General features: G+C 35.6%; 2 protein-coding genes and 1 long non-coding RNA gene across 3 annotated transcripts in view; 1 reads left to right on the plus strand and 2 right to left on the minus strand.

The window, feature by feature from the left end:
* The window catches only part of LOC126714776 (probable protein arginine N-methyltransferase 6), a 105903-nt gene that overhangs the window by 54233 nt on the left and 25493 nt on the right, over window positions 1-26177 (minus strand). The window lies entirely within an intron of this gene.
* On the plus strand, window positions 8306-9756 carry LOC126714820 (uncharacterized). The gene is made up of 5 exons (XR_007651676.1): window positions 8306-8544; window positions 8659-8769; window positions 8872-8991; window positions 9118-9481; window positions 9569-9756. It is a non-coding gene; the product is annotated as an uncharacterized LOC126714820 (long non-coding RNA).
* On the minus strand, window positions 19559-25948 carry LOC126692365 (galactinol--sucrose galactosyltransferase-like). The gene is made up of 5 exons (XM_050387953.1): window positions 25919-25948; window positions 22891-23919; window positions 21180-21357; window positions 20729-21096; window positions 19559-20268 (listed from the first exon to the last, which is right to left on the minus strand). The coding sequence occupies exons 1-5, from the start codon at window positions 25946-25948 to the stop codon at window positions 19705-19707; spliced, it is 2169 nt and encodes a 722-aa protein (XP_050243910.1). The 3' UTR covers window positions 19559-19704.

Consider the following 26177-nt stretch of genomic DNA (forward strand, 5'->3'; position numbering starts at 1 on the left):
ATTTGAGCTCCTTAAGAATTCTATCAAGTATGATTACTTAATTGGCCTTTCCTATATTGTGTGCAAATGTAAAGTGGTCATTTATATAATCAAACACTTCAACATTGAAAGTTCAAAAAACGTGTACAAAAACACTTTTGAACGTTTAGACCCCCAAAAACCAATTTAATCAACACACGCAATATGTTAAACAACTAGTGTGCGGAAACTTAACATATGCTATAACATGGAATTGATTAAACAACTATCTAAGCCACAACAAAATAAACCACAGCAGATAATGTAAAGGCAGAGATAGAGAGGAAGGAAGATGCAAACACAGCGATAACACCAGATATGTTATCGAAGAGGAAACCGAAGACCTCGGCGAAAAACCTCTCCGCCGCCCTCCAAGCGGTAATCAATCCACTAGAAAATACAGTTGGGATACAAGGACAGCAGTAGACCCTCCAAGCCTAATCTACCCAATGCACCTAAGCCCTCCAAGCTTCTTGCTCCAACGAGGTTGCGCCGAACCTTTTTCTTTTCTAGCTTTCCGGATTCCGCTACTACACCGTAGCATCAACCAATGAATATTGGCTCCTTCCTAACTGCTTCCCAGAACTCCAAACGTCTGTCTCACAGAGATGATAATGGTGAGAACCAGGTTTGGTATAATGGCCTCTCAAGGATTTGACAATGGAGAGGAAGAGAGTGAGGGATTTTGATGAGACTCTAAGGTAGAGATTGTGGGTGAAACAATCTGGTTTTTCTTTAGGGTTTCTCTCTCAAAATTCTCTCTGGAAGCTCTCTTTCAAACGTGGGTTAAAAGGGTATTTATACTGGAGAGGAGTGGAATGCGAAACGTCAGGTTTTTCCAAAACAGGGGTGGCTCGCGGCTTGACCTCGCGGCTTGACTAAGTCGCGAGTTCCAGTCGCGAGTTAACCGTATGGCCAGTTGTCCTGTTTTGTCCTGTAGTGCTCCAGCTAGCATGACTGTTCATCTTCCAGCATGCTTGGCACGTGTGCATCTTCTGGCGGGTTGAAGCCGCGAGACCAGTCGCGAGTCCCAGCCGCGACACTCTGTTTTCTTGCACACTCTTGAGCAATCTTCACACTATCTCACTCACTACCCTTACAACAATCCCACCTAAATACAGGGTTACTAAATGCTGAATTACAAGCAAATTTGGCACGGAATAAAGCCAATTAGATGGTTGAATAAATTCAACCTTACAATCTCCCCCTTTGGCTATTCCGTGACAAAACCCTAAAACAGACTCTAGACTTAACATGTGAGTTGGGAACAGTTGATCAAAACTCACTCACACCTAATTCTAGAAGCTGTGAAGCACTTGAATCATATGAACATAAACTCCTGAAACACAACAATACACCATGATCATTGTAAGCAGAAAATTATAAATGCATATGAAACAGGCAATATGAGATCAAGCATAAGATGGAGTTAATAAACAAACCATGGCTTGATCAACCAGGTGAACACCACAAGGTAGTGATCACAGTGTTCATTCACACTTGGAATGAACACAAGGACATACAAGTTAACAAGCACAAGGCAAGACACTTGTATGTACAACACTCAACCAATGCATAGCACACAAGGCATATGCATCTAGGAACAATCCTACAAGGGCACAAGAGTGACAGTACATAAACCACAATGCAGAACATTTGGATTTAAAATACTGATTTCACATAGCATAAAGGCTGCACTTAAGCATGGTACATACCACAAGGCCTACAAACTTATGCATAAAACATAAACCCTCAAAGCTTACAAAAGCATATGGGTACAAACCACAAAATATCCTGAATAACATCAACAACATATATTAAAGATTAAACCAAAAGTATATGAAATGAGTTATGAACAGTTATACACTAAAACCCAGTGTATTAAAACCATAAAAACCATAAAAACACTAATTACTCCCCCTCAACAAATTACTCCCCCTCAAGAGCTGCTTTTCTGCTTCAATTATCAATGAACTTTCTCCCCCTTTTTGACATGGAATGGCCAAAGGGTCACTGGTCATGCTGAGTTGTGAAGCTGTCAAGTGTAGCAGCCAAGACATCAATCTGGTCTTGCATGGCTCTCATTCTGTCAGAATGCTCAGTCTGGACTGCCCTGATCCCATCAAGCCTTTCCAGAATGATCTGGAAAGCATCTGGAGGTGCATCTGCAGAAGTTGAAACTCTGGACCTCTTGCCACTCCTCCTTGGTGTTGAGGTGGATGCATGCCCTGCTGCCTCTGCATCAGTCTCCATTTGGACTTCCTCTCCTTCATCACCTTCATCTTCTTCTCCGGGGAGCCTAACACTGATCCTTTTGCAGGTAAGTTTGTTGATTGCAGAGGGTGTGGACATGTGACTGATGTCTTGAGGAATTTGAACACCCTTCCTTCGAAATATCCTCATTAGGAGACTGGGAAAGATCAGTTTTGGTCTAGATGTTGTTCTTGTCTCATCCACAATGATGTCAAAGATGTGGGAACTTATATCTATGAAGTTCTTCTCTTTGAGATCCATCAGAAAAATTGCTCTAGCACAATTGATTGTGGTCAACTTCCTAATAGGATAAAGGTTAAACATCATGATTATGGTTAGAACCCTCATGTCCACTGGAAAGGCAGTGGTATTCAAACACTTCCCTTCTCTCTGCCCACCTATTCTCTGTTGAACTGTTTCAATAGAGACACTCCTATCCTTGAAATTGACAAACTCCTCATCATCCAAACCCTCAAGCCCTAGTACATCATCTATGACATGTGCATCCAAGATGAATTCTTTCCCTCTAACCCAGCAATTTAACTCATTCTCCTTTATCACAGCATTTGAATAAAATTCTCTAATCAGGGGTTCACACACCAAAGGGAAATCACTTAAAAGTTTGTCCCATCCTCTTCCTTCAAAACAACTGGGAATAAAAGTTTGCCTTAAATCATCCAAATCCACAAATCTCTCTTGAATGATTCCTGCATTCAAGAAGTTATCCTTGTATCTCTCAAAATGGTGAACTGACCTAAACAATCTAGGATCCATCTTAAGTCTTTTGTCAGCCTTCTTCGCAGTAGATTTCTTCTTCTGAGGTGAAGGAGCCATCTGTGAACAATCAGAAAAGGCCACAACAACATATAACAATATATGCGCATAACCAGTCAGTACCATGTAGTTAACAGAGAGAGATATCAATCAAACAAGTGAACTTCAAACACTTAAACAGCAAGCAATTTAGTTCAAATATATGGAAAAACCAAGCCTAGGATAGGAAACACATGAACAACATGGTGTAGCTATCCTGAAGGCAGATGAAGGACATTGAGGCAGATTTATGAAAAAAAAGATTATATGACAAACAAACAATATGTTGAACCTATCAGAGTCTTCCCACAGATTATCAATCTAAGACATGCACATCTTGTAAAGGAGAACTCACAACCTCAAACAGAACCAATAGTAACATCTCAACAGCTCAACGTTCAGATTGAAATGAAAGGAATATTTAGCTAAGCACAAGAGCAATAGGACAATGACTATCATTAACACAACCTATAACAACAGAATCCACAAGCTAAGCAAGAACAAAGAGCAGAGACCGAACCACAAACCCATTTCAAAAACACAATCAAATGCGAAAAATCAAGGGTAAAAGCACAAAATCAAGTAGAAAAGAGTGAAAATCAGAAAACCCATACCTGGAACTCGACGATTTTGGGCTGTAAGGATGCAACACAAGAGATTGGAAAAGGGAGCACGGAGTGTTTGGGAGGGAGAGTGTTTAGAGAGAAGATGAACAGTCACAAAAATTCGAGGGAAAAACTGAAAAAGTTTAAAAACTGCTCCTGTTTCTGCAAAACACGCGATTTTCGCGACTGGTTTAAGTCGCCACACAGTCGCCAGATCAAGCCGCCAAAACAGTCAAGAGGAAAATTTTGAAAAATTTTTCTAAGTGTTTTTCGCGACTGGAAGGTCTACCCGCGAGAGAGTCGCGAGCTGAGCCGCGAAAATCTCTGAGTGAATCTCGCGACTGGACCTTCCACTCGCGAACAAGTCGCCAAAACTGACCAGCGAAGATGCGACTGAGGCTCGTGACTTGACACACCCGCGACTGAGCCGCCAAAACAGGGCAAAACTGTATTTTTGAAATTTTTCAGATTTTTCAGCAAAACACTTTCCAAAAACACCTAAAACACTCAAAAATCTTTTTGTGCTTGAATTAACAAAGATTGAGCATGTGAAAACACATTTTATCAAGTACAATCACACAAATGAATATGGCATTTATTAAACATAAACTTGTGTGTTGTGTGTGGATATCAACAATGAAATAGTCCTTTGTCTAATGTGAAGCTTCAATGATCAATTCAACCAAGGCATACACAATTAGCACTAGATCATGTGACCAATCTCAATTATAGAAATATGAATATATGACTTCCCACACAACTAGATAACATAACTTGGAGCCTTTCATTTGACTCCACTTTCAGCCATAACATTTGATCTTTTGAGGCAATCATCTCTCATTGTGAGAGGGATAAACAATACTATTCTTTGAAGAACAGGCCTTTGGCCTTTTTTTAAAAAAATTTTACTTTTGATATGAGGTCGCTTACCCTTTTTCCTAGTCAAATACTAGAATGTGCGACAGGCTTTTGCAGCTCAATATCTCTTTTCATTTGGAGATTTACATTTAGTGAGCTCTTTTTAAAAAATAAAAAATGGGAAGAGATATAGACACAAGTCTATGCATGTTTCAAGATCAACATAACCATTCACTAATCATTCATGACAAGTTTGAAGATCTATTTACAACAATCACATAGATTTCAAGATTTTTCCCAAAGTGATATGGGTGCATGAAAACAAGCAATGCTCGAAAATGCACAAAGCCATTTGCACAAAGGTACAAGGCAAAACGAGTTTTTAAGACAAAACCCAACAAAGTCAAACAAGCTTTTTGATTTTCAAATTTTTATGTAATTTTTGGATTTTTGACTCAAGAAACAAAAAGATTGATAAATCACATTTAAGAAATATTCACAAACAAACAACCAAAATCAAAAACAACAAGCATACCAAACAAACATAGTCACAAAGCATAGGAAGTATTAATGCATGGACATGTTGTAATGCTTATGCATGAGTACCCCTTTTCACCCACACGACACTTGCGTTTGGGGTGATTTCCTTAGAGGATTGGGTACGGGAGTTAGGGCTTTCAAACCTTCGTGAGAAGCTTTCCAAGCAGTTGGTGAATGCACCAATCATCTTCATCACGTTCATCATTCCGGGATCTCCGTTTTGCTCTCTAGGTTGATCCCCTGCCCACGTTCTCCTATCAACTCTTGGTCCTCCTGACCTTTGAGGAGTAGCACTGTTCTTTGCTCTTAGCTTTTGGCAATTTGGTCGAGTGTGCCCTTGAAGTCCACAGTAATGGCACACATACATTCCTCTAGGACCTCTTTGTGGTCGAGGACGTGACTTGGCACGAGACTCAGACCTGCCCACATACTGATTATGATGATTCAGCATCCGTTGGTCCACCACATTCTTCTTCTCCTCCACCTCGAGGTTCACACTAGTAGAGTCAGCTACAACTGAATCTTTGGATTTCACAAACTTCACTTCTTTAGTGACATTTCCAGTTGAGCTACTTCCTCCGGTATATCCCAGTCCGGATTTGTCTGAGAAGCTCTTTTGAGATGATATAACATCATCAAGCTTCTTGGTGGTGACCCTCTCTATTTTTGCATTTGCTTGAACAACCTCATTCTCAAGGAATCTCACTTTAGTGTAGGCTTCGGACAGCTCACCATTAAGAGTTTCAATCTCGCATTTGGCCTCCCTATACCGGATTAGGAGACTTTTGTAGTCCTCCTCAGCCTTCTTCATCTTTCTCACTGCAGCCTTGGCCACCCTTGTGTATTCGCCAGATTTCTCCAACAGTGAATTGTAATTTTCTTGAAGAGTAGCTGTGCTTTCTTCTTCTTCAGCTTCTGATTCTTCAACAATTCCTAGTGAGTCATCCTCACTATGTTCTCCAAGGTCTTGAACAAGCAAATTCAATTCATCCGAAGACTCAACATGAGCAATAGTCATGAAAGCTGAGTAGTTCCCTTCTCCATCACAGCTCTCCTCAGATTCTGAGTCGGACGAATCTGAATCACTCAAAGTCGTGGCGTACACCTTGCCTTTTGATTTCAAATAGTTAGGACATTCCCTCTTGAAGTGTCCATGCCCGTTGCATTCAAAACAAGTAACACCTTGTGTGGATTGGGATTCTTTTCCATCTTTCCTCTTGAAATCCCTCTTCTCCCTTCCAGAATTTTGGAAATTTCTCTTATCATCAAATTTTCCATTGTTTTTGAATTTCAAAAACTTCTTGAAATTTTTAACAAGATAGGCTACATCCTTGTCAACCATATCTTCTCCTGACGAGCCTTGATCTTCCACTTTCTCATTAACGGTCTTTAGAGCAATGGATTTACCCTTCCGTTGATTTGGCAGCGACATTTCATAGGTCTGTAAAGAACCAACCAGCTCCTGCACCTTGATGTCGTCAAGATCTTTGCTCTCTTCAATGGCTGTCACTTTGGCACGGAAGCTTTCCGGCAATGATCGAAGGATCTTCCTTACAATCTTAGAATCCTCCATCTTCTCCCCCAAGTTAAACTTGCTGACAACCACTTCATTTAACTTCCCATAGAATGAGTCGAAAGACTCATCCTCACTCATCTTGAGCTCCTCAAACCGAGTGGTCAGCATTTGTAACTTGGTATCTTTCACCTTCTTCGTGCCTTCATAAGTTGTTTCCAGAATCTCCCATGCATCTTTTGCAATAGTAATGTGAGAAATCCTGTGAAATTCATCTGGAGACACACCACAGAAAATAGCATTTAGTGCTTTACTGTTAGCATTAGATGCAGTAAGTGCTGCCTTATCCCATGTGGATTTGGCTGCTTCAGGTTTGGTCCAACCTATCTCAACAGCATCCCACACGGATTCATCAATAGAGCATAAAAAGGCTCTCATACGAACCTTCCAAAATGCATAGTTACTTCCATCAAAATATGGAGGTGCATTAAGGGATTGAGACCTATCCATCTCAAAAAGAAAGGGAGTCAAGGATCACATAATGGTAATGAAACCAAACAGATGTGTACCCGCTCTGATACCAATTGAAAGTTCAAAAAACGTGTACAAAAACACTTTTGAACGTTTAGACCCCCAAAAACCAATTTAATCAACACACGCAATATGTTAAACAACTAGTGTGCGGAAACTTAACATATGCTATAACATGGAATTGATTAAACAACTATCTAAGCCACAACAAAATAAACCACAGCAGATAATGTAAAGGCAGAGATAGAGAGGAAGGAAGATGCAAACACAGCGATAACACCAGATATGTTATCGAAGAGGAAACCGAAGACCTCGGCGAAAAACCTCTCCGCCGCCCTCCAAGCGGTAATCAATCCACTAGAAAATACAGTTGGGATACAAGGACAGCAGTAGACCCTCCAAGCCTAATCTACCCAATGCACCTAAGCCCTCCAAGCTTCTTGCTCCAACGAGGTTGCGCCGAACCTTTTTCTTTTCTAGCTTTCCGGATTCCGCTACTACACCGTAGCATCAACCAATGAATATTGGCTCCTTCCTAACTGCTTCCCAGAACTCCAAACGTCTGTCTCACAGAGATGATAATGGTGAGAACCAGGTTTGGTATAATGGCCTCTCAAGGATTTGACAATGGAGAGGAAGAGAGTGAGGGATTTTGATGAGACTCTAAGGTAGAGATTGTGGGTGAAACAATCTGGTTTTTCTTTAGGGTTTCTCTCTCAAAATTCTCTCTGGAAGCTCTCTTTCAAACGTGGGTTAAAAGGGTATTTATACTGGAGAGGAGTGGAATGCGAAACGTCAGGTTTTTCCAAAACAGGGGTGGCTCGCGGCTTGACCTCGCGGCTTGACTAAGTCGCGAGTTCCAGTCGCGAGTTAACCGTATGGCCAGTTGTCCTGTTTTGTCCTGTAGTGCTCCAGCTAGCATGACTGTTCATCTTCCAGCATGCTTGGCACGTGTGCATCTTCTGGCGGGTTGAAGCCGCGAGACCAGTCGCGAGTCCCAGCCGCGACACTCTGTTTTCTTGCACACTCTTGAGCAATCTTCACACTATCTCACTCACTACCCTTACAACAATCCCACCTAAATACAGGGTTACTAAATGCTGAATTACAAGCAAATTTGGCACGGAATAAAGCCAATTAGATGGTTGAATAAATTCAACCTTACAAACATGTATAATGATATAGGATACTAGAGAAGCACAAAGGTACTTTTAGCCACATTGAATACAAGAATGTAATAAAGATCCAAATACTTAAAACAATTTGAGGGCATGTGTTTTTTGCATTCCAATTGATTTTCCTATTTTGATTGAATTAGTAGATGCCAGCCCACTGGGACTGGTTTAGATGGTGCACTTGGGATGCCTTCTACACTGAAGTCAGTCCACAAGGGATCAAAGAGGGTCTTCAAAGGTACAATAAGAAAGTCATATGTGCTTGATTCAATTACTTGAATAAAGGTTGCACCAATTAATCAGAAACTTAATCCATAGGTTATTGATCTCTTGTGTATTTTGAATTCTTCAGTTTCTTGGAAGGAGGCTTTTTATCTAAATTTCTGATCATTGATGATGGATGGTCAGAGACAGTAAATGGCTTCTGTAAAAAAGAAGGTGAACCATTTATTGAAGGGACACAGTAAGTCTTCCTTCCTTTAGAAGTTTATTTACCTTCTATAAACTAGAAGCAATCTGTATCAGTTTGTTTATCAACCACCTTGTTTCTTTGGTTGATCCATAGGTTTGCAAACAGATTGGTGGACTTCAAAGAAAACAATAATTTCAAGAGTTTGGGTTCAGCTAATACATGCATTGATCTCCATGATATTTTTGATTCAATCAAAGCAAAATATTGATTAAAGTAAGTTTTCCAATATGGGTATGGAATTCTATATCTATTTAACATCTAGTTAAAAGTTTCAGTAATTTTGACCGTGGAGGCTTAATTATCTATTCAGATTTGTTTACATGTGGCATGCTTTAGCAGGTTATTGGAGCAGTGTGCTCCCATCATCAGAAACAATGAAAAAGTACAATTCAAAATCACCTGGAAACACAAGGAATCTTAGAGACATTGCCATGGACAGCATGAAAAAATATGGAGTTGGGATTATAGAACCCCAAAAAATCTATGGGTTTTATAACGATCTCCACCTCTATCTTGCAAGCTGCAGTGTGGATGGAGCAAAGGTTGATGTTCAAAATTTGATAGAAACCTTAGGTTCAAGGGCCGGTGGACGGGTGTCATTGACTAGATGCTATCAAGAAGCACTTGAGCAATCTATTGCAAGGAACTTCAAGGACAATAGCCCGATTTGCTGCATGAGTCACCATTCAGACTCAATCTATAGGTTTGCCTGCTCTCTTGATTTCATACACATATAATCTTATGTTACCAAGTTGGAATATAGTTTCTCATTGAGTTTGTTTCCTTTCAGTTCAAAGAAGAGTGTAATTGCACGAGCATCGGAGGATTTCATGCCAAGAGAACCAACATTTCAGACTTTACATATTGCTTCTGTGGCTTTATTAGTCTTCTTCTAGGGGAGATTGTGGTGCCAGATTGGGACATGTTCCATTTAAGATTTCCCACATATATATTATTCCCTGCACATCAAAGAGCTGTAGGAACTTGTTTTGATTGATAAAATTACTGAATCATTTAATCCATAGTACTCATAACAAGATATTCAAAATTGACTTGACATATTGATAGATACGTGACCCACATAATCATCCAACATCTACTGCATTTCTACAATGTAGTGGAAGCTTCAAACCATATGGATTGCAAAATCTTAAGTGTTCGTCTTTCTTTATTCAGAGCAAACATGACACATCTCGAAGTAGCTTTATTTTCAGTTCATTTTCTCTTCGAAGTGGGCTGATTAATGGCTTAACCAGCCACAATTAACTTCTGTCACGAAGTCTGGATGTCTTTGAGTTTGGTCTCAAAACCAAGACCAAGGCACTATGAAGCTAAGACCAATAGCACGAGGTGTAGCATTTAAATCAATTGGGTCTTGAGATTTAAGACCAGCAAATTTTAATGCAACAATTGCAAATTGTATTTGAAGCCATTAAGTAGTAATTTTCTTAGCAATATGTGTCTTCCTGATTTCATCAAAGTGACACAGCCATCATTGCAATTGAGATGCCTCACGCAGCTACAAAACCCATCCAGACGCAGCACCTCGACTTAGATCATCTCGAACCAATTCGGCAAGCCCATCTCACCTCGAAGCAATTCAGTTCGAAGTCAACAAACCAGACCATCTCGAAGAGAGCCAGCTCAATCTGCGACGGGCAATGCACCAATGAAACTTTACTTCGATCACGATCATGAATACTCAATATGGCTTTGACATATTGATAAACAAAGCCATATTGACAAAGCCATATTAATTTAATTATTATGTAAAAGATAAATAAATGTATTAAATTAGTAAAAATTCAAATTAACTAAAATAATCCAAATAAATATAAAAATCTATATTTCAAATCTATATTTATATTAAATTCTAAGAAAACATAATTATGCAAATAAAAAATATTAAATTCTAATTTCTAAGCATAATTGACAACTCAATATTTTTTATTTATTTTTTATTTTTTTATGCCCCATTTGAATAGTCAGCCATTTGTGAATAAAAAAAAACACCTACAAGAGTTGGCGGACGTTGGTTTGTCCGCCCATTAAAAAATGGGGTAAATAAAAGAGCAAGTCCCCATAAAATTTAAGAAGTCAGTGGTTGATACTAAGGCAAGCCTAAGAAGACGACTCTAGAGGCAAAAATGCAGATGCAGCATCGGTTAAAACGCAGAGAGAGAGTGAGCGAGACATAGAAGAAGAACAAAAAGATGGTGGTGCAATCTCAAGTCTGATAGTCTCACGTGAGGTGTTTGAAGTTGAAGACTTGTAGCTTGAACAATGGCTATAAGTATGTAACAAAAAAAATGCGAACTTTATATTTGTGAAACAAAAGTATTTAGTGTTTTTAAATTGCCAGTGTTACAAAAGATCCTCAATGAGTCAATCTATCGCTACTTCAAATTTCTATTCATAAAATCATAAGTATTCAAAACTTAAAACCCTTGTATCCAAATGTACCATGCCTTAAAAGCTTAACTAAACTACTATTAAAGTCATTCCTGAATTGTGCATCACCATAATCGCACAATGCATAATGAATTTTTGGCAATGCATCAGGTAGGAGGTGATGAAGCTCCTTCAAAAGTTTTCCTGACCAGGTATTTGTATTAATATCTCTCCCATGTTCACAAACGGTTCTCAGATATGCTGGAACAGAATAAGGATCTAAAAATCGCCGCTGGATTGTAAGTGGCTGTTGCTGATTTTGTTGAGATTTCCTAGGTCCGTAGAGCACTTGCCGAAGAGGCGATTGATTAGTATCATCTGAAGGAATAGATTGATCCAAGGGGACCTTTTTAATCCAATCAGTCATGTCTATCGGTGATTTATCCAAACTTACATTGTTTTTGAAAGCAGTGTATTCCTTTTTTGAATTTCCCATACCTTGTATAACAAAATTCGATTTCCGTTTCTGTGTGACTTTATTCACCAGTTCATGAAGACTTAAAATGTCAGTACGAATTCCCTTTGCAATTCTAGCATCCCCTTCATCATTCCCTTTAACCTGATTGATTGGACCATTAAATATCACCTCTAACCATTTTCTTTTTCCCTCTGTCATTGTTTTAATATGCATGCTCTTCTTCAACCAACCGTTGAACTCATTTCTACCGTTTAAGTAATTGAGGTGATTAGTAATGTGAGTAAACAGTTGCACAAACATGGGCCCCGAAATTCTGTTAAAGCACATATACCAAATAAAAAATATTTACAACAATTTAACTTTTATCATCTATAAAAATATATTTTTTTTTTTATGGAAATTTACAAAAATATTTGATATAGAAAAAGACCAAAACATAAATAACCTTCACCTAAGAACTAAAATAATTTCTAGTTTTATTTCCTACCCTATATTTACAAAAAAAAAAAAAAAAAAAAAAAAAAAAAATACAATAACGCAATCACAAAAAAGAAAGAAAGAGAAAACTTAGAAAATCATTCTTATTTAAGGTCATACTAAGGGTCCGTTTGAATACAGCTGAAAATTGAAAACTGAAAAACACTGTAACAAAATAATTTTTAAATGTGTAAATAGTACCGTGGGACCCATTTTTAATGAAAAAGTGGTTGAAAAGTGAAATTTGTGGGTCCGTGAATGATATACGGGACCCACATGTGGCTAAAAATTGATTGAAAAGTCAAACTTTTCGGCTAAAAAAGAAAAAGAAAAAAAGAAGCACAAACGTCTGGGAAGCGCAAAACGCGCTTCATTCTATTTTCTCTTATTTTTCTCAAAAATTAAACATAGACCACAATAAGAAAATGATGGATGATAATGTAACTTATTTGGGTAGTTTAGTCAAGGCTGAAACAGAAATATGAAAGGTAAAATTGAGTGCAAAAAAGTGAACTAACGTTATAAGCAAAGCAACAACATAAAGTGACAATTACACTAAAATTTAATGCTCATAAGTCATATCATATACAATACAAATTTAATGACCATATAGGTGACTATATACGTGCAATAACTAACAAGCAGATTGTGGCTATAGATTTGTGACTATATAGTATATGACATATTTATCAGGGTGAGATTTTTAAGAATTTTTTTGCCTTCCCTCGGTGAAATCAATTGCAAGGTAATCAAATAGTAATTTACTAATTTCCACTCGATTGCAGGACAAAATGGGCTTCTGCCCTTTTCATGGATATCAAGTTACAAAACGCCACTATAAGTCCTTAAAAACGTCACTATAGGTCCTTGAAAAACGTCATTATAGTGACGTATTAAAAAAAAAAAAAACCTATTCTAAAACCCGATAAACGCAAATATATATTTGAAAACACTAACCCACGCTCTGCCTTCTCCTTCCTCCAAAACATAGACCCAGGCTCTGCCGCTCCTCTCTTTTCTCTATTCTCTACTTTCTCCTTCCCTAAAACCCAACACCGAAAATCAATCCTGCCAAGAAGCCACCCCCACACTATCAGGTCCGAGATAGAAAGAAGGCATCACCAAACAAACCACTATCCCAGCCGTGGCAGAGGGTATGTCTACTGTGTATGACTCCCTTGGTTCTTAATTTCGGTTCATAATTGTAAGTCTACTTTTTCCTTTTGCTGATTGGTTTCTCACAATCCTAAAAAACCACAATCTAAGCAAAGAAGCCATGAGTCATGGAGTATTGTTGTAGATTCAAGATTGGTCATAAAGATTGGGCTTTTAGGGTCGTTTATGAGAAACCCAAATAGATTTTTTGAGGGGTTTTGTTTGATTCTTTGTTTGGTTGCAGACCTAAGCTTCTTCTCCAATGTCCTGCCCAGTTATTATTTACTTTTGGTGTTTTGGGTTGCTATGGCTGAATGATTGGCCTTTAGTTCGCCAGCCTTAAAAAGGGTTTTCCAAACAAAAATTTAATTGTATTTACTTTAGGGCTATGGTTTCTTCTGCTTTAGTGGGTTTTCAAACTTGGGCTTCTTCCTCTAGAGGTGGAAGATTCTTTCTTTAATTTTTGGTTATTGGTTCTGGATTTACATTACTTTGCTATTATTATTATTTTCATAATTGGATCATGGGGGAATTATAATTGAATTCATAGATTGATGGGTTTAGATATAGAGGGTTTAAATAATTCAAATTATTGGACGCATTGAATTTTTATGTTCCTATCTGTGTTGTGATTTGTTATTTAAAAATATTGTATAGTTTATATCATCAGTTGCCCTTTTTAGTTGGTAGATTTTGGATCAAGCTGAATTGCATGGTGTCCTTTCTTCAAAATTCTAGACCTTTACATAAGACTCATTGAGACAAAAGATTTTTGAAGATAGGCCAACCCTATCATAGCATCACCCGATGTGCTCGACAATTGTCTGAGTGAAGTCAAAATAAAAAAAATAGCTTGGAAATTTTTTATGTTTATTTTATGGAAATCCTCTATTTTCGTTTGGATTATTTATTTATTTTTTTTTTCATGCCAATACAACATGATATTTGTTTTGTTTACTACAAGGATTTTCATAATTATTAGAATATGATGAGTCTTATACCTTGATGTTTTTTTGCTGATTCTTCCCACTGTAGTGGTAATTCTGTTCAATATCCCAACCAAAGCATCTAGGTTGTCCACCTATTTTAGACCTTTGTACAGCCCTTTTCAATTTTCAGTTTAAACCATTGATATCTATACTACCTGCAAGGTCTCTATCTTTCTCCATGTATATGTGCATGTGTGTAAAGTTTGTTTTTTTTTCTCTATTTATACATGTAAAGTTTGACTCTTTTATGGCTTTTCAATGGGTGATATTTTCATTTTGCTTGGGATTGCTTAGGTGTTTCAAGTTAGAGTGAGTTTTGTAAAGGATGTGCAAAAGCAAGAGGCATGGTGGGAAAGACAACATGAACTTGCAGCTGAGAATTTTGGGGTAAGAATTTCTTCTAATATTTCTTATTCTTCATCTTCTTCTTTCAATTTTTATTTCTTTAAGTTTTAATTTTGTTTATACAGAACTGTTAGTGTTTTACATGTATTTTTGTGTGGTTGTCTTTAGAATAAATAGATTATGACTTTGGGAATTTACTTTCTGACTTAAGTGAATTATAAATATTGGGGCCTTGAAGCTTATTTCATCATAATTTACCACAAATCAATTGGTACTGTATGACCTATTATCTATATATCTTTAAAAGAAAAGGTTTGTAAAAGGTTTTTTTTTTATTTTTTTATTATTATTTTTTCTTTTTGGCCCTGTTTGAAGCTTTTCAATGGGTATCACTAAGACTTAGTAAGAAAACCACAAATATGATAAACCATATGTAAATTTACTTTAAAATTTGATTCACTGTTCACACTATTGTTTTCATTACATTCCTATGTGTTATTCTATAGACTCTTACATTTATCATTTTCATTATGTTATGATGTTTAGAAATCATTTATTTTTAGGAGTGACCTTCTTGCATCAATTTATAGTGGCAGATGATGAATTTTGTTAAATGTTAGGTTTTGCTGAAGGAGCTTACAGGTATTGATATAAATTACAGGTATTGATATAAATTTCATGTAAAATTGTGAGTGGTGTTAATGCATTCACTTAAAAGTGATTGTCTATTCAGTACTATTAGAAATAATTCTTGTTCTTGGGTGGGTCATGTAATTAATTGGATGTGGACATAAAAGAAATCCATTTATGAATGAGGAGGAGGAGGAATACATGTCGTGTACACACCTTTTTTAAGGGTTTAATTCATTCAACTAACTACCTACTATTGTAGTTTACTTTTAATTCTTTTTTCTTCAATCCTTTTATGATGGTTGCTGTTGAAAGGTAGAGATAGAGTTTTTTTTTTTTTTTGTTATTTGTTGGCTTATAAATTCTATTTAGTTCTTTTATGTGTTTCTATACAGTTCTATAGGCTCTATTAAGTACTGTTAGTGGAAGCAATTGGACTTGCTTGGTGATTTTGTTGAAGAAGCTTACAAGTATTAATATAAATTATTATTATTTAAAAATTTTCATCAATTATTAATATACAGTGAATCATTGGATGCTATTAAAAGAGAATTGGATGTCAAATTGTAGAATAAATTGGGGTGGGGTTATTATGAAATTTATTGACATTAAGAGTGTTTGGTTTTGCATTGTAAATCTTTGATGAATTGGTATAATTTGGTGTTATACTTGATACTAATTTGGCGAAAAATTAAGTAGCTTGAAGAAGTTGAGAAAAGAGAAGAGCCTAAGAAAGGGAGGAAATACGTTCTTGAAAAGCATTGGATAAAGCTTGAAGATGTAAGCACAATTGTATATTTATTCTAGTTATTGGCTCTTTCGTAATACTTATTAGACCAAATGTAAGAGCACATTATGATTATTGTAATATATTACTTCATAATATTTGTATTTATCTCACTTTTAATATTACTTCATAATATTACATGTTTCATCTTATATTAGAGCCAATTTAACTTTCAATAATTGAAATTTGAGAAATGTTTAAACCTGAACATGTTAACATTTGATTTAAAACAATCCCGTGCATTGCACGGATTAGCGACTAGTAAATTTAAATTAGAATCATTAGTGAAGATTTTGACCACACTTTCACAACAAATTCTAATAAGTTTTAGGATTGTGGGCAAAAAAGCAAATCCTAACACTAATAGATTGTGGGCAAAAAAGTAATTTCACTGATAGATTCAAATTAAAATAGTTAACCTAAACTTAAGTCCCCATCTCACAATAACTTATACTTGTGGTGTGACCATCACACCCAAAGTGCACAATGAGATTAATTTATTAAAGTTTTTTTTTTTAAATTGTTCCACTACTGCATGTGATAACATTACGGTGGAAATACTGCGCACCAACTTAATACATATCTTTTTAATCGGGCTGATATTGCACAACACCTTTTATCTCATTTCAGATATAGAAAATGTTTAAGGTAAACATCATTACTATCGATTTAAAATTTTTCAAAACTAGCACTAAACATATATTGATCTAAGGCCAACACTCAAAAAAGAAAAGCATTGCTACATAGCTTACCCAATGATAGCATTCAATACAAACTTAGAAACTTTAAAACCTTTCACCAGGCAATGTCACGCATACAGATACAGTCATGTCAACTATCTAGCTTCCAAAAAAAAAAAAAAAAAAAGCCCCACCCACCCTTTCACGTTCATGCATGAGCACAAAAATACACTGCAGCTTGAATATCAAATTAGTTTTATTACTAATTAAATTTCAGATTTACACTAATATTATGTTTTTTGAAAAATTATTGAATATTTCTATAATACCATAAATGCATACTCCCCTTTTACATAAATTGTAGGTCCTACCATAAATTTAATTAGTAGACTCACTTTAATGTGAGAGGAAATAGTATATAATTTATGATATTCTGAGAGTATTTTATAATTTAGGCTCCAATTAAGAGTCCTAAAGTGATTAAGGAACAATGGAAGCTAACCCCCATGTTAGGAATGTAATTGCCTCATTTTCCTACTAACGTTAGGAATTTAATTGGCTTTGGATGTACACCACAACAAACTTGACTTATTTCAACCCACTTTTTTCAAAGGGGTTCACTAAAAAGTGCGAAACCATCACTAAAAACTGGAGTGTATGGTTGACTAGCTTTATTTTGAGGGTCAATAAAATTCTCGAAATAAACCTATACAACCATAGAAACAAGCCATTAAAATCTAGCTAGCGGGCCGGTTTTAACAATCCAACGATAGTTTTGCCTCCAAATTTGAACATTTTTCAACGCAACCTATGACAACCCTTGATAAAAGATATCCCAAAATTTTCAAAGGAAAACTCATTTTTGGCTCATCTCATCTTTGACGGGCTGATTCACGGTGGTCGGTAATCTCATCTCCGACGATGAGCTAGCCGTTGACAGATGTAGCCCTCTCCACCGCCTCATTTTTCGATTACATGTCTATCTCTCTCTGTTTGTTTCCCAAGAAATTATGGAAATTACATAGCAGAACTCTCCAAACATCTCTCTTGTTTTCTCTCTCTCCATCCATAGATACTTCTCTTCCTCACCATTGGTATAATTTGGGGCTAGGGTTTAGGTACTTTGAAATTACAAACATGTCCTTTCGAATCTGAAGTATGGGTTGGATGTAAAAGGTTTGAACATATTATATTGAAGAAATGCTTAAAAAGGAGTTTCTAAGTGTTAATGGTGTGGTATAACAATAGTATCAATTTAAGTATGGGTTGGATTTATGAGGGTTTTTTTTTTTTGATGCTGTGTTTGTTAGCTTTTGTTTTCCAGTATTTTATCTAAGAGTTTGATGCTGATTTTGAAAATTCTATGTGTATGTTAATTATTGAAAATCAAGTATAATATAGGTTTCCCCAATAGATATGTTGATTAATTATACTAGTACAGTGCAAGTCTTTGTGTTTCTCAAGCTATTTCAGCTAAAAACAATGCAATTTGATTAACCATTTTTATTGGTTTTTTGTGTGATGGAGTACTATAAATTGGAGTTTTTTAAAAAAAGATTTAAATTCTCATATTTTGAAGCATCTTCTAATCTCTTGAAATGGTCTTGAGATATCTTTGTCCAACACTCTTAGCATGCTATTAAAGATGTTGGGTATAATAGTTTATTAGTTTCAAAATTCTCTAGTTAAAATACTAAGTTGCTTTAAATTAATGTGAAAGTGTCTCCATAAACTTCAAAAATGAAGGACTTAGTGACTTAGAAAGGTAATTGAATTTTGTTTTGAAATTTGTGTTTTGCTATAATATAGATTTTGTAATATGTGATTCTTTAAAGTCTATGTACATGGTTGTGAAAAAAAAAAAAAAAACCAACTTTTTTGTAGGGTCCCTTGCTGGCTTGCGCCCTTTTACGTTCAAATTTCGATTAGGTAGGAGATTCAGCTCTGTACTTGGGTTTGTTGGGGTTGTTTGTTAATGACCTTGCAGGCAAGTTAGTAGGTTCTTATTTGTTACTGACCTATTTAGACATGATTTGGTATCTTAAAACTTTCTACCCTCCATGACATGGTTTGAGAGTAGGGAGAAATCTTGGGAATGAGATTGAGACAATTCGGCGATTTTCTTGTCCATGAACTCCGACGATCTCATGATTGTGTATTTTTTTCCTCTTAATTTTCCCAGATTCCAAACAGAGGCTTACGGGGGGAGCTATAATAAGAGACTCTAACTGAAGGATTGGGAATCAATCGCCATGTCTTGCTGCTAGGAATCTGTGAACTGTGATCTACTTTCCCAAATTGCCAATTGCAACCTTTTATGATTAAAAAATTGCAATTTTTAACTTATTGTTTTTTAAGTGAAAAAAAAAAAAATCTTTTTTTTTCTTTTTTTAAATGGCCTAACATATATTTATTAACTCAAAAGTAGCAAATTAAAACATGATGATTCATAAAGAAAAAAAAAATTAAACATTAATATATTTAGATAAAGTGCATATTTAATTTACTATTAAATATGAGTTTTTAAAAAGTCGCAAATTATTTCTGTAGTAGGACATGCACAACCATAACCGATTTTAGCAACTTTTGTGGCGCAGAAAGAAACTACATTATAACATTTGAAGTTTAAAAACAGTTCATAATTAAGTTTTTTCCATAGTATAGAGAGTCACACTATAGCAAGCTAAACATATTTGAAAGTGTGGAGACATGAACAAGTTACAAGATACAATCCAAATTTTTAAGGCCATGTTGCTACACAGTCCTATAACATCAAACACGTGTCCCCTTATGGCATCTTATCCTAGTCTCCAAGCATATTAGCAAACAATTGTAAGGATAATATAACTTGCAGGGAAAATGTTATTTTCATAAGTTTGAAGGTCATTGAAAATCAAAAAAAGCACTTGCTCTCTCTAGAGAAAGTGGGGAAAAAAGTTAGCAGTAAATTTAACCACACTTTCAATGTTGAACTCCAGCGATTGCACCATGAACTCAAAATGAGTACTCAACAAGGGATGATCTTGAGGAATTAGGCCAGGGAACTTGCACTGTGACCATCTTATCTTCATAACTAAATTCCACACCTACTCCATCAATCTTGCAACTCATAGGTTTCTCTGATGCAAACACTCTCATTTCTCCACTTCCCCTGACTCCAACCCCTACCAAATTCTCATCATCATCAAATTCAACTGATTGAATTGCACCTCCACAGTTCAGCATGTTGACTAATCCAATTGGAGCAAATTGGATTATTTGTTTGGGCAAGACTGTCACTGGAGAAACAATAAGAAGCTCATAACAAAATGGCTCAAGTGAAATCTCCAATGTCTCTGATGACTTCAACAGCTTCAGCTTCTTTTCTTGGAACATATAGACTGCAAATATATCCACCCCTTTTGTGGAAATGGGGTGCTTTCCACTGTTCCATTCAATATCTTTAGGACTAGTAACACAGGCCACCAAGTGTGAAAATTGTGAGGCACTCTTGTTTCGCCTGGATTGAGGGCACCACCCCCCTCCTTGACAGTTGAAAAGTCCTAGAACTCCCGTGTACTGTGACAAATTTTAAATGACAAAACATTATATTAAAATTATTGTATATAAATTGTATGTTGAATTGCATATTTGGTCTCTCAAAATTTCTTTATACTTTAAAATGTTCCAAAAATGTTCTTACTATCATTAAATAGATGAAAAATATTGACATAATAAACAAAATTCAGAAAACCAGGATTACTTTGATGACATGACATGAGTTCCGTTTGGAACTTCAAAATCTTCCATCCATTAGATAAAGATAATGACATTTTAAAACAATTTTGAAAGAATATGAATTAAATTGAAAGAATATGAATTAAAGTGAAACATTTTAAAGTATAATTTTGAAACAAATTTCAAAATTGAGAACTAAATATGCAGTCTAATCTAAATTGTATTATATTATGCTTTAAAAATATACTTTTAGGGATGCTACTATCAAACTTGCTTGAACTTGTAAATATTAATGTCTTACTTTGTTAAGGTTCCAAATCTTGAGCATTGTTTTCCCATCATGTAAAGGGTCTTCAAATAGGCAATCTCTAGTAGGAAGTGCATAGTATTGGCATCGCAGAATAGACCCATCTGGCAACACTAAGCTTTTAAGTAAATTAAAGTTGTGTTTTCCAACGGAGTCGCTTACATAAATTGGTCCACCGGAAATCGCTCGAGATGCGGCATGGAATTCAGCACAAGGATGAGTGGATTGGAACATATCCCAATCTGGATGTATAAAATTTCTCATCCACAAGCTATTATAGGCACAGTGCACCATGTGACACCCTTGTAGCCAAAATGCACCATTTGGATCCCCCGATAGGTCAGTGCACCAAAAATCATCTCCTCTATGCATCACAAACAGAAAGTTTATTGCTTGGATTCTCTTATTAGTATATCCAAAGACATTTGAGTTAGATTTTACATACCAACTCGTCCAAGTGTTAAGGCCTCTGTTCCAAGGAACATGAAGTCATTGCAGTGTTCCATGCTAGCAATGACAACATTCCCTATGAAGTGTTTCTTCACAGAAGCAGTCAAGGCCTTGTAATAAGCTTTGGCTAGCTCAACTTTGCCACCATATTCCTCAGATAACATCTCAAGCAACTGCAAATGTCAAATTTTCACCCAAGATCAAACGTTATTTTTGTTTGTTGTTGTTGTTTTTTTTTTCCCCTTAAAACCCAGCCATAATTATATAACATACCACAAGATCAGCCCAGGTAGCCCAACTCATATGGGCCTGTTTACTGTATAGCTAAGCCCTGCAACCATATCAGGGCCATCTTTCCCTCTTTTTCCTCTTACATGATTATCTCTTTTTAAGTTAAGAACATTGTGGCTATTCATTAATTCAAAACAATCAGCCCCAATATATAATTCCCTTTCACAATAAAAGTTGTATTCTTCCAAAAATTAAAAATTTTAAAAATAAAGGAAAATATTACTCAAGAGTCAAGACCATTTACTTATATTCAATTTGATTGTTTGACATATCTTTCCTTGATTTATTATAATAGAACTGATAAGAAATTCTGATGCATATCATCCATAACAATCAGTAAATCAAAATTTTAAGTTGATTTGTCAATTTAATTATCCGTTCAATTCAAATGCAAGTGAGATGGAAGAGAAAAGATATCACATGATTTTGATAAACTAATTTTTCATAAACCTAGTTCTTGACACAAGAATCCATGATAGACATATACATGTAAAAAATAACACAATTGAATTTGTTTATATGCTACATATATGATGTGAATATGGTAATGATGATCCTAACACTCACCTGTTGATACTAGTAGAGGACACGTGCCAATAAAAGGATAGAGTTGCAATGACAAAAGATTTCTGGATGAGAAATGTCTCTTTATCTCCTGCAATTGCAATTACAATCGCAATTGTATATTTGGGTTCTCCTTCTTTTCCAAATAATAAATAAAGAGTATGTGTCACACATCTAAGGGACTACAAGCAAGATTATCATTTATTTATATTCTTCTATTTTAATTTTAATATAGTTTCTTGCTCTAGTGTATGTGCTTTCTTATTCTTTTTTTTTTTCTAATTCAAAATTTTTTATTGGATGTGGATTCACAGATATATATTTTTTCTATCAACCATCATTTCTTTTTTAATAGTGTCAAATAATTAGTAAGGATTCCTATCAATTTGTTTATATAGTAATTGTATTTTTACTCATGTACTCTCTCTTCCTCGTATTATAGGATAAGCATTTTCAGTCGTAGATATTATTAATATTAAATGTGGCAACAAAAAAGAAGATGGTTTTTAAAAAATTATTTGACCTATTGCTGAGCTTCAAGCCTTCAAGTCATTAAGTATAAAAAATTTTAAGATCTCGTAAAATATCATGACATTTGCCACAATTATTCATGTGGTAGACTATGAATGGTAAATAAAAAATAATAAAGTTATGAGAAAGTGATAAAAATTGTAGAGTTTTATGTGATACTAAAATTACTCTTTACATGTTTACATGTCTAGATTTTGTAGGATCATAACTATTAACCGGTGTACGTGAATCCAAAGTCACACCATACTCAAATTAAAAAGTTTATGCATAGGAAGAAGTAAACAAATTTTGAGGAAAAGAAAAAGGTTTCCAGAACTTACGTGGATGACATCGACCTTCACACCGTCAATCCCCACCGACGCAAGATGAGAGTGAAGCCCCTCGTACATCTTGTGGACTAGCTCCAGTGGTACCAACCCAACTCCATTGTTCACAATCTTGTCCACAGCCAAATCTTCCATTGTCATCTGCAATCCCTGTGACAACTTAGGAGTAATGACCTTACACTCAGGCATGCCCTTAACATTGGGTCTAGCCCCACCCCAATATCCACAAAGTGCATGCCAAACATACACATGTTCTATGCTACTAAACTCATCTTTAAGGTCTCTAATAAGCCCACCCAACCCTTTATTTTTAGGGACCTTAGGACTTTGATAGTCCCTAAATTTATAATTTTCCTCATATTTTACTACCCTACATGGCATTTGTTCACCTGCAGCCGTTCGATTCATGCAATCTTGATCAGTGATGGGATCCTCATCATGTGAAATTGATTGCCACCCATCATCAATCAAGACCATTCCTGGTGGGCACCCACCTTTTACTAAGCCCTTGACCCCATCATAAACCCCTTTGGGGTGCACCTTAAAATAAAATGCATCCCATGTACACCAACCAAATTTGTCTACTATACCTTGTGGGTTTTTCTCTTCAAGAAGCTTAAAGGTCCCCAAATGGAACCTAATAACCTTCATAGCCTCCTTAACAAGACCAAATGGAACGTCACCTACATGCATGTACAAAGAGCTTCTGAAGCTGGACCCACATACACTTGTGGACCCACTCTCCACACACATTTCCACATAGTCATCGACACCATGTTGGAGACAAGCTCTGAATGGACCTTCAATGAGTGGAAGTAAGAGAACATAGGGGCGCCCCGAGTCATTCTTGTCCAAAATCACCATCTGGGTTTCATTCTCTATATCTTTGACATTGCATCCAATCCAGTGGGTAGTCCACCAGACTTTGAACCTGAATATACTCATGAACCTTATGTTCTTGAGCTTGCCTATGGGAACAACATGCTGGCTCTTTGGCTCGTCGGCATCAAACCCAACCCAACTCTATACGTTTAATTTTTTTTTAAAATGAGACAAAATATAAATAATTATGATATGGAGGATGTTGCTAAATTTAAATGTTGAATAAAATAAAATGAGAATAAAATAATAAAAATGAAATGTATAGCAATAAACACTATATTATTTTAGTTAGGCTATGTAATAAAATAATATTATATTTTTATATACTATCTTTATAATGCAATAATATAACATTTAACAACCAATGAGAATAAAAAAGATAACAACATAAAATATAAAACTAAATCGTATCAAGCTGGATTACCTGTCAATTCCAATTTTAGCAAACTAACTAATTTCAAGTAGTCTAAAACTGATTTCTGCAATGCATTTGGTGGAGCTTTCAATACTGCATCAGTATGTTTTGATGGTCAACCTGTTACACTAAAATTGAAAAATATATATATATATACCAAAAATTGAAGGAAAATATATATATATATATATATAGAGAGAGAGAGAGAGAGAGAGAGAGAGAGAGAGGCTATTGTGTGTGGAAAAATAGAAATTATGCATGGAATAAGAGGGAGAATGACAATTTTATAGCATGAGGATAAGAATAAGAAAAGTAAAAAATAAAGGAAGATAAAAATATAGAATAATATTAATATTGAGAGTAGTGGGGATATGAAAAGTTGAAATGGAATGAGAAATGTTGAAAAAAGTTAAGGTAGAGAGTAGTGGGGATAAGATAAATTAAATATGATATTTTGATTGTAATATAATGGAGTTTTTAATTCACTTTAAATGTTAAAAAATTGGAAAAAAATTGATAATGATATGGCTGCTGACGTGGCTCAATGGAAGCGTAGCAACATTAAATGCTACGCTTCAGCTTTTAGTAATATATTGATTTGTTTAGTTTAGAGTTAGTGAAGAATTGCACATTCAGTGGAACTCACAAGTGGGCCTATTCACTAGTTACTTGTGATCATAGTTATTAAACCTGGCCCGGATGTTGACCTGATCTATGAGTTGGGTGACTGGGTCACTAGTTCAACCAATGGATTACTGGTTGAACTGCAGGATCAAATAAAAAAAATATAAAAATAAGTTCAAAAAATTATAACACAAATGTGTTAATTAAAAAAAAAAAGGCATATGATTAAATTACAATTCTGCTCTATATACCTAAAGATTGAGTTCTGATCTTCATCAACTTCAACCAACACAATCGATCTGTGCCCCTAATGGAGATCAGACCCTTGCTTTCATGTTGCTTGTTAGAAACTTTCCTTCTCCTCTCTTCTTTTCCTTTCCTCAAATTTTCACACTCGACTCATGAGCTTTCCAATCGACTTCTTTGCTAGACGCCTATTACAAACCACTCCTCACAACACAAATCAACAATATTTGATACCCCACAACACTAAAAGAGCAAAGCTTGGTCTCCCTCCTCTAACACGGAGCAAGAAACTAGCTGATTATGCGTCTTGGTGGGCTCACTGATGCCAAGGAGATTGTGCTTTGATTCATTCCAATAGTAACTAAGGTGAAAACCTCTTTTAGGTGACTGAGTCACTAGTTCAACCAATGGATTACTAGTCGAATCGCAAGGACAAATAAAAATATAATATATAAAAATAAGTTCAAGAAATTATAACATAAATGTGTTAATTAAAAAAAAAAAAAGCATATGATTAAATTACAATTCTGCTCTATATACCTAAAGATTGAGTTCTGATCTTCATCAACTTCAACCAACACAATCGATCTGTGCCCCTAATGGAGATCAGACCCTTGCTTTCATGTTGCTTGTTAGAAACTTTCCTTCTCCTTTCTTATTTTCCTTCCCTCTACTTTTCACACTCGACTCAAGAGCTTTCCAATCGACTTCTTTGCTAGACGCCTATTACAAACCATTCCTCACAGCACAAATCAATAATATTTGATACCCCACAACACTATAAGAGCAAAGCTTGGTCTCCCTCCTCTAACATGGAGCAAGAAACTAGCTGATTATGCGTCTTGGTGGACTCACCAACACCAAGGAGATTGTGCTTTGATTCATTCCAATAGCAACTATGGTGAAAACCTCTTTTGAGTGATTGGGTCACTAGTTCAACCAATGGATTACTGGTTGAACCGCATGGTCTAATAAAAAAAATAAAAATAAAATATATAAAAATGAGTTCAAGAAATTATAACATAAATGTGTTAATTAAAAAAAAAAAAAAAACAAAGGCATATGATTAAATTACAATTCTGCTCTATATACCTAAAGATTGAGTTCTGATCTT

Source organism: Quercus robur, chromosome 1 (genome assembly GCF_932294415.1).
Source record: "Quercus robur chromosome 1, dhQueRobu3.1, whole genome shotgun sequence".
In the NCBI taxonomy this organism is placed as follows: Eukaryota; Viridiplantae; Streptophyta; class Magnoliopsida; order Fagales; family Fagaceae; genus Quercus; species Quercus robur.

Excerpts from the sequence above, each read along its gene's own strand:
- LOC126692365 (XM_050387953.1), bottom strand. The coding sequence starts at position 25,948 with ATGAATCAAAGCACAATCTCCTTGGTGTTG. Across the intron at positions 21,097-21,179 it reads CTTAACACTTGGACGAGTTG|GAGATGATTTTTGGTGCACT; the intron begins GTATGTAAAATC and ends TGATGCATAGAG. Across the intron at positions 20,269-20,728 it reads AGATTTGGAACCTTAACAAA|TACACGGGAGTTCTAGGACT; the intron begins GTAAGACATTAA and ends AATTTGTCACAG.